Source organism: Dendrobium catenatum, unplaced genomic scaffold, assembly GCF_001605985.2.
Source record: "Dendrobium catenatum unplaced genomic scaffold, ASM160598v2 fragScaff_scaffold_338, whole genome shotgun sequence".
NCBI classification, from domain to species: domain Eukaryota; kingdom Viridiplantae; phylum Streptophyta; class Magnoliopsida; order Asparagales; family Orchidaceae; genus Dendrobium; species Dendrobium catenatum.
The window spans coordinates 1,181,197-1,190,792 of NW_021318800.1; the positions used below are offsets into that span (position 1 = coordinate 1,181,197).

Consider the following 9,596-nt stretch of genomic DNA (forward strand, 5'->3'; position numbering starts at 1 on the left):
CTCTCTTATAAAATCAAATGTCTAAGGTCTAATGGTGGTAAAGTATATGTTAATGTTCAATTGACTACATTCTTACAGCAGCATGGCATTGAACATCAAATCTCTTTTCCCTATACCCCTGAAAAAAATGGTATTGTTGAGCGCAAGTACAATCATCTCATTGAAACTATAATAACACTCATGCACATGGCTTCTCTCCCATATTCACTGTGGACAGAGGCAATCTTGACGGCCTCATATCTTATTAACCATCTCCCTTCTCGATCAACTAATAATCTGTCTCCACTTCAAATTCTATACAACATCACACCTGACTATTCCTCATTAAAAATGTTTGGGTGTGCATGTTTTTCTTTGCTTCCCCCTTTGCACCGTCACAAACTTTCTCCCAAAGCCATTCCATGTTTCTTCGTCGGCTATTCTTCCGCCTCCAAAGGTTATCGGTGTCTTGATCCCATTAACAATCACATATACACTTCTTGTCATTTATCATTTGATGAAACCTCATTCGCATTTAGGTTAATTCCCCATCCTCAACCACTTTCTACCTCATCTTCAATACCACCTGGCCTGTTAACCCCCACTACGCAGACAACTCCTCTCATCATCTCCTCTCCATCCTCTACTTCTTCAACCACATCTCCACAACAAACTAACCAAAATAATTCCATAGATCCTTCCACAAATGAACCTACCAACTCCTCCATGTTATAGCCACTGTCTCAACTTCCAACAAAAATGCATCACATGATTACCATATCCACTATCGTTACCCTCAAAACTCGCTAATGTTTTAACGTGATTCATTCTCAAACTACTGTCAATTCCTCTCCATTACCTGACCCTACATCCTTTACCAAAGCCCTAAAATGTTCACATTGGTGAGTTCTATGGCTATTGAATTTCATGCACTTCAGCAACAAGGGATGTGGCTGCTGGTACCACCTCCTCATGACAAACCTGTCTTACGTTGCAAGTGGCTTTTCCGTACCAAGTTTCATTCTGATGGCTCAATTTCCTACTTTAAGGTTAGATTAGTTTCTCAAGGCAACCATCAAGAATATAGGATCAATTTTCTTGAGACCTTTAGTTCTGTAGCTTTGTTTCCCACCATCAAACTTCTACTTACCATTGCCCTTAATAATGAATGGCCAATACATTAGCTCGATGTTGCAAATGTGTTTCTTCATGGCACTCTTGATGATGAAATCTACATGACACAACCTAAAGGTTTTGAGTACAAACTAAACCCAAACTTTGTGTGCCTTCTGCGCAAGGCCATTTATGGCCTCAAGACAGCACCACGTCATTGGTTAGCAACCTTTTCCAACCATCTCAAAGTGTTTGGGTTTCAGTATGGTAAGGCGGACTCTTCACTTCTTATTTTTAACAAAGACGGAGTTTAATTGTATTTTCTTATATATGTTGATGACATACTTTTAACTGGCAATGATTCCCATATGATATCCAAGCTACTGCTCCAACTCAACCAACACTTTGCAATGAAACATCTGGGTACAATTATCAATTTTCTCGGCATTAGCATTACCACTACTGACCATTCATACTTCATGTCTCAAACTACCTATGCCAATAGCATCCTCCAAACTGCTGGAATTTTAAATGCAAACCATTATCTAACCCCACATGTACCAAATTGCCCATGCATATCCCATCTGATACGTTACTGTCAAATCCAACAATTTACCGGCAAATCACTGGTTCCTTGCAGTTTTTTACTATTACAAAACCAAATATATCTTATCCTGTCAATGTGTTATGCCAATACATTCACACTCCATCATCTGAAAATGCTTTGCTACTGAAGAAAGTACTTAGATATATCAAAGGGATAGATCATTATGGCATTCCCATTACTAAAGGTCCATTTACCCTCTATTCCTTCTCAAACACTTATTGGGGAAGCGACAAGCATACTCATCGCACCACAACTGGCCATTGTACCTTCTTTGGCAACACATTGATCTCGTGGAGTTTTAAAAAGCAACACACGGTTGCTCAGTATTTTACAGAAGCCGAATACAGAGCAATTGCTGCTGCTACTGATGATGTTCTTTGGCTTCGCAAATTACTTGTCGACTTTAACATTTCCTGTTTGTAGCCCGCTGAAATCAAATGTGACACACTTTAGCTATTGCACTCGCCAATAATCATGTTTGTCATGCAAGGACCAAGCACATTGACATAGATCAACACTTTATATGGGATCATATTCACTCCAAGTCTATCAGCATTATACTAGTGACAACACATGATCAACTAGCAAATGTCTTTACCAAGCCACTCTCCACTTGTAGGTTCCAGGCTTTAAGGCTCATGCTCACAGTCCCGTAAGGAGTGTCAGCTTGCGTGGGAGTATTAAGGGAAACCTGACACAAGCACAAACTCTAATCATCCTCTACTAACCACTCAACTCATGTCATCCATACAAATGTCATGTATCACACACCTACACTAAGACATTCTAGAATACTTTATCATGAGTATAATTACCCATGTACTGTAGCAAGAAAAGCAGGAATGATTATACGAAGGCGGTTCTGTTTCTATGTGACGTTCTGAATTTCTACAGTAAGGCTGATTTGATTTACATTTATTGCTCAATATTGTCACATAAGATGATTTTAATCTCATCATCAGTATATATTAAGCAAACTCATTATAAAAATCTACTAAAATTTTATTAACTTTTTTTTTAACTTCACTTTTAGTCCATATGATATACCAAGTAAGCATTGCTTAGCTTTGATTTAAATGTAATTATATAAGATGGATATATTAATTTCAAGCTTACAAAAATGGCTCTAATATTAATAACTTGAAAATTGATTATTTTTTCTTCATGTTTATATAAATGATTTTTTTTATTCACATAATATAAATTTAATCACAATGGATGAATTTTAAAATGCTATTATTTTAATTTACTAAAACTTTAATTAATATATAAAATTTCTTTCATTTGAAAAAAAAAATACAATTTTAAAATCATTCATTCAAGTATTGTCCTTATATTTTGCGTACGTGTAATAAAATTTAAAATTAAATTCTTCTAAGGGGTTATTTAGTTAGCTGGGAAATAAATGTATTATGGGAGAAATGCAATGTACAATGAGTATTTTGGAGTTGTTTAGAGGACTGTAAAAGAAATGCATGACATTACAATTTTTTTTTTAGATTGAAGAAAAATGAATGAAATATAAAATGTAAAGATAGTGGCGGTAGGCAGCTGATATTGACAGTGGTGGTCACCAATGACAACGACAGGGATTGCTTTGCGGTAGGTGGCTGTGGTATTATTCTGTGGCAGCTTGCGATGGTGGCTGTAGCCAGTGGTGGCGGTGGCTGGCGACAGCTATTGCAATAAATTTCAACTGTTTTTGGAACTCGTCCAAATCTAAGGAATTCCAAAAGCACAAAAATAAACTAAATGGTGAATTTCAAATAAGCTAAAATTTTATAATATATTTAGTTTATTTCAAATCAAATAAAAATATTCAAAAAACCCCCATTCTATATAATTTACCTTCATTCTTCAAGCATCCAAACAACCAAAAATAAAGTGCATTCAATTTTTTTTATTAGCTGCTGTCCAATATAATGCATCGTCTTCCTAGCTGTTCGCCGAAAGGGATTTGCGCTTTCATGAATTCACTACTAATCATCTTGCATTGCAAATATAAATCACAAAAAACGAAAATTTTAATCTAACGAACAGTGAGATATAAATATTTGTATAATAATTTTTAATGATAATGGATAGTTAAAAGATGGTTTTTAGTTATATAGCTTTTTGGTTAATTGTTGTGCAAACAAATTATAAAGATAAGATTTCAAATTTACCCCACAGGGAAATTGCCTACATAAGTTCTTAAGGGGTGTTTGTTATCAGATTTTATATCTGTTTTAAGTAGGATTTAACATAAATTCAGTCAAACACATTTCCACGCAACTCTAAATTCCGCAAATTAGTAAAACGGAAATTTACGAATTTATGGCGTAAATCTCGATAAATTCTGGTAAATCCTAATCCCATTCTTTTGCTTATTTATGGGATTTGGCTGAAGAAGCGCACGAAAGGGAGAAAGTTACCTTCATAGTCAGCGAGCTCCAGTTGTTGCTTCCGATTAAAATGTCGTAACTTCCTAACCGACAGGAAGGGAAAGTCATCGAAGGAGCAAAGTCGAACAGCCACAAAGGAGCCGAAGAAGCGACGCGCAATCTCTACACCTCCTGCGAAGCAAGGAAGCCGAACAGCAACGACAAAAAGAGAAGATGAAAGGCAAACCTTAGACGCCTTTAAGTCATTATTGACTAACCTAATAAATATTATTTAAAATATTAATAATTCAGTAAATGAATTTAATAATTAATAGTATAATTAGTCCATTAATTAATTATCTAGTTTTTCTTAATTGAATAATTAGCTTAATTATTATAACTTAAAATAAATATTATTAAAATATATAATTAATAGTGTAAATAATAATTAATGAGTAACTTGTTTTTAAAATTTTATTAAATTAATAACAAATTAATTTTTATTTTTAATTATAAATTTAATTTATAATTTATAATTATCTTCTTCACACTTAAATCTCTAATTATTATAAATATTAAAATATATTTTCATATGTTCTCAGGATTTAACAAGATGTCCTATGCACATTACGCACTAGGCATGGAATTCCTAGACATGGGCCCATCTGGGCAACCAGGCTGGGTTGCACACCATTAAATTCTGAAAGAGGTAATAAATGAGAGCACAAGAATCGATTCAATTAAATGTAAATATTTTGCAGGCTCTGCAACGCTTGGCTTTCCTCTTCGCCCATTAAAAAAACCTCTATTTCTCTGCAAGAATTTGTTTCCTTTCTATAATACTTTTCACTCTCCCCCCGGTTTTCGAGAATACCATGTCAAAGTCTATTCAAATACCAGATTGTTACTACCCAAAAGAACCGGCTTTAGTTACTCCTAGTGGCCAAACTCCGGATCATACAATCTACCTCTCAAACCTCGACGACCAGATATTTCTAAGGTTCTCAATCAAGTATCTGTACCTATTCAAGAGACGAGTTGGAGTGGAGAGCCTTAAGGCTTCACTTTCTAAAGTTCTTACGGTCTACTATCCGTTGGCTGGGAGGCTGAAAGCTAGCTCTGAAAATGGGGAGAAGCTTGAGTTGGACTGTAATAGTGAGGGGGCTTTGTTTGCCGAGGCCTGTGTGAGCATCTCCGTTGATCAATTTCTTGAGGCATCTGAGAGGCCAAACATATCATGGAGAAAACTCTTGTACAGAGTGGAAGCTGAGAGCTTTATTAGTATTCCTCCTTTGGTCATTCAGGTTTTCTCTCTCCTGCTATATATATATATTTGACATATTTTTTAAATTTATATTTTCTTTTCATTATCTTCTCATCATGACATATGTCTTAAAATATCCTAATATAATTTCTTTGTACTGTATTATAGGACAAATCATACGCAATCCTTTCAATTTTATAGTAAAAGAAATTAATATGGTAATAAAACAAGTCATGTAAATATTTTAACCGGTCTTTAAAAAACTTCCAAACGTGTAAAAGGTTCATTATTGTATATCATCCGGAAAAAAATTGAAAAAATTATTGCTCAAAATTTTCTGGTTTTTAAAGGTTCTTTTTTTGGGTATCTACTCGCTGCCACTTCAAAAAGAAAGGTTGATGGTGATACTAATTCCTCGGCGCGCGGAACCTAGTAAGGCCACCCACTGGCATCGACCCCACACTTGTTTTGCTCCACTGAAGAGACGAGGCCAAAATAGAAGGGATTCGAAGGTTTGTTTTTCTTTAATTAGATAAATTATTCAAATTGACTTTAAGGAAAAGTGATGAATTCAAATTTATAGATAGGCAGCAACACATTTTACTTAAAAATATAAACAATTATTAGATTAAATGAGAAAAATAGAGAGGTCACGAATATTTTACTATTGTATGTCATTGAGTGAATCAAAATCTATTAGATCCATTGCATACTGGAATATTTGTGGTGGAGAGATAAAATTTAGCATTTTAGTTCTGAACGTAGATCCAACACATAGAGATAAAAAGAGAGGGTTGCGAGAGTGAATAGCAAACAGTAAGAATTTTATGTAAAAAACTTTGAAAAAGGAGAAAAGTCATGAGGCATGGCTTGGTTAAAATGATTCCACTAGTATTAATTATTGGTTACAAATGGTGCCTTTCCTCAAGGGGAAGGCATTGTCGCAATATATCATATAGAGCATATTACATAGTTGGTATTCAAAAAATTTAATGATAAAAGAGTCGTTCTTAAGAGAACGTTGACATGCTCATTTAGTTTTCACGATGATAGAAGAGTTCAACATGACCATAGTGAGTGGGCGACAAATGTCAAAGGGATCGTAAGTGGTGGGCAAAGGAGGTTGGAGGGAGCGTAGTCGGCTGGCGAGGGTAGCCAGAGGAATCATAGTTTTGTAGGCGACGTTTGTTAGAGGAACAATTGTCGGCAGGCGATGGAGGTCAAAGGAATCGTAGTTGAGGAGTGATATAGGTTGAAGGGACCCTAATCAACATGAGACGGCTGTCGAAGGGACCATAGTCGGCTGGCAACGGTAGTCGGAGGAATCATAGTCGGTGGGCAATGGTGATCAGAGTGATTGTAGTCGAGGAGAAACAATGGTCAGATGGACTGTAAGCTACATCGGCGAGGTGGTCCAACAATGGTCAAGTGGAAGTCCGTTTGTTGCCTGTAGTCGACATCCGGGTGAAAGTCTGCCAATGGTCAGCGGATAAGCGGTGGTCTGATAGCGGTCGGCAAAGGTTTGTCGATGGTGGTGTCTTGATGGAGCTCTATATCCTTGAAACCTTAGAACCCTTTCCATCTCAGGCTAAAGGTCCAAAGCTCCAAGCCTCTCCTCTACATGTGAGAAGTGAGGGGTCTATTTATAGATTTTTTAGAATTGCATGCCACCTAATTAATGTGGAGAAGATATTGGGAAGATTTGAAATGCTTCATCGAATGACCCATATTGATCCCCTCAATTATAAAGTGTTTGTGAAGCATTTATGTGACCAAATGATGTCAGAATGAAGCGATCTTGCATTTATTGGATTCATTTCGTTGAACCACTTTATTCAACTATAAGCATGTTATATTTAGATATATTTTTGTCATCCAATTTAGGTTTGAATCTTCCAAATAAGCTTTGGACCCCAAATTTAAGTATATTTGGGCTTGGTTTTTGTGGTGTTAGGATTATCTCTTTGAGACATTCAATTTGATTATAAATTTGTTGAAATTGGAGTTCAAATGGTCCTAAATTTAGTTTTGAAATTTTTTAACGTGAGTATGGCTCATGATTCGTGCAATCTTACAGAGTCAAAAAATATTTATATAATTTGAACAATTTTTGGTGATGTTTCAGTTCCTCCCTTTTTTTGGTCGTCGAATCTTACAGAGTTAAAAAATATTTATATAATTTGAACATTCTACAAAGATAGAACAATAAATGGAGTAAATAATATAAAAGAAATTTACTCACAAACTTTCTAAATAGCTCCAAAATAATTATAGAGGCTCTTTTGAGCTTCAAAATTATCAAAATTAAGTTAGCAAAGTCAAAAAATGATTTTTTTTACAATTCACCGGCAATGGTGCCAAAAATAGAATGGGGGCTATGGAGTAAACTTTTGAATTGCATAAAAATTCATGACTGTCACCCCTAAAGAGTACTTAGGATTTCTTTGATATAAATAATAACAAACTCAACTTAATAGATGCAAGTATACGTGTTAAATCAAGTAATAAACTGATAGAGTAGAGTGTCAAACCCAAGAGGAAATATGCTTTATTTGCAACAAATTAATATTATTTACTCTAATTATAACAATTATCCTTTTTAAATAATTTTGATATTTTTGGAGATTCTATCTCTAAATAAATCAGTAAAAATATTTGATATAATATTTAGTTAAAGTTTTTTTGGATTTATGACTATAATTTACTTATCTTTTTTAATGAGACCCATCATGTTAATGTTATTCAGAGCATATGCATCCCTGGAACTCTATTGTGCTTGTAGAGATGAAAATGATATCTGGTAACCTCCTATAATTTTAACATCTCCTTAAAAACCTATAATATTTTACATCCTATGTTTACTTATGTATGCAAAACATCCTATTCCAATACTCCTGGTTATTCTTGTGTTCATTTGTCGAGGCTACACATCACACTAAGGCTTTAACCACATATATTACCACTATGTGTATTTAATAAAGAGCAAGATAATTTTAAAAATATTTTTTAACAATTTATAGAACAAGAGTCTTCATTAGTATTCCATATCCATTTTATGTCATCAATCCAAAAAGAGAGAATTAGCCATACATAGAGTGAATATCAAGCAAACTCATTTTCATTATACTCATGAAAGAATAAAAAATATAAGAGAGTGATATTATAAAGAATGATTGAGGTATCTCCTCTACACTCGTCCCTTTAACACTCTAAATGATTATATCTTATATTTCCTAATTTCACATAGGTTTTACTCTAAGAGGAAACTAGAGAAGTACTTTTAAAAGTACTAAAATTACACAAACGACTGAAGTCCATTATAAACCTACACAATATCTATTTATAAAAAACATAAAAATGGCAACTACAGCTGTGACATTTAAAGTAATGGCACCGCATCGCCCTTGAAGTGAACTGGTGCCTCGACGCTTGAGCTTTTGCACCGCCATGTCGCTTGCTGACGTAGATCATTTATTTAGTGAGCAGTCGCATTTCTTCACTGATAGAACATATCCCTTATAAGTTACAGCTGCATCGTCGTTCCGTTGTGGACATTGGAGTTCTACGGCTCACACAGTGCAAATTTGGTGCTAAGGCATGAGAAATTATGACGCCACGCCATTTAAAATAAAGATTCTGATGCTACCAAGCTAACTTTCTGACACAGCAACACGTACAATACTGCGGTGCTATCTTTATTACCGTCGTAGCGCTTGCAAACTGATAACTCGACGCCACCCTGTCAGAATTTGAGCATCCCGACAGTATTGAAGGTAGCGCTTCGTCGTTGTATCATTAAATGTCGCGATGCTAAGAGCTCCTTAGAAGTTTTGCCAATTTTGAGTTTTTCCGACATAGAAACAACTTGAACTATATATTTTCACTAGAAATAAAACACATTAAAAAATATTTTATTTACACTTATCAGCGGGCGACGGTGGTCGGAGGGATCGCGTGGAAGTTGTTGCGGATCTATGGTTTATAGTTTTGATGATAGTAAACATTCCTTATTTTCCTACGATTGCCTTTTATACTAACGTTTCAGGTCCACACGATCAGACTACTATTTGGAACCAGCTCAATATTGGGTAGCCTAGGTCTATGTCAGTTTGTAATCTTTTTCCTTTCTTGAGTCTGTTGTATTTGGTGTGGCTATAACTTAGTAGAAATTCTCTTGCTCCCTATATGATTTCTATTTTTGGTAACATCGTCCGGGACGATATAAATATCGGCCTAGACGATCTGTCCAAAATCAGAAACCCTAATTAGA

General features: G+C 35.0%; 1 protein-coding gene across 2 annotated transcripts in view; it reads left to right on the plus strand.

Moving 5' to 3' along the window:
• Positions 1-4,790: 4,790 nt before the first annotated feature.
• The window catches only part of LOC110098662 (fatty alcohol:caffeoyl-CoA acyltransferase), a 7,892-nt gene continuing 3,086 nt past the window's right edge, over positions 4,791-9,596 (plus strand). Inside the window, exons 1-2 of one of the 2 annotated variants that reach the window (XM_020825559.2) lie at positions 4,791-5,366; positions 5,677-5,838. In XM_020825559.2, the coding sequence (XP_020681218.1) occupies positions 4,938-5,366; positions 5,677-5,838 (591 nt within the window). In that variant the 5' untranslated portion in view covers positions 4,791-4,937. The remainder of the gene's footprint in view (positions 5,367-5,676; positions 5,839-9,596) is intronic. The other variant, XM_020825560.2, reaches the window with a different exon arrangement.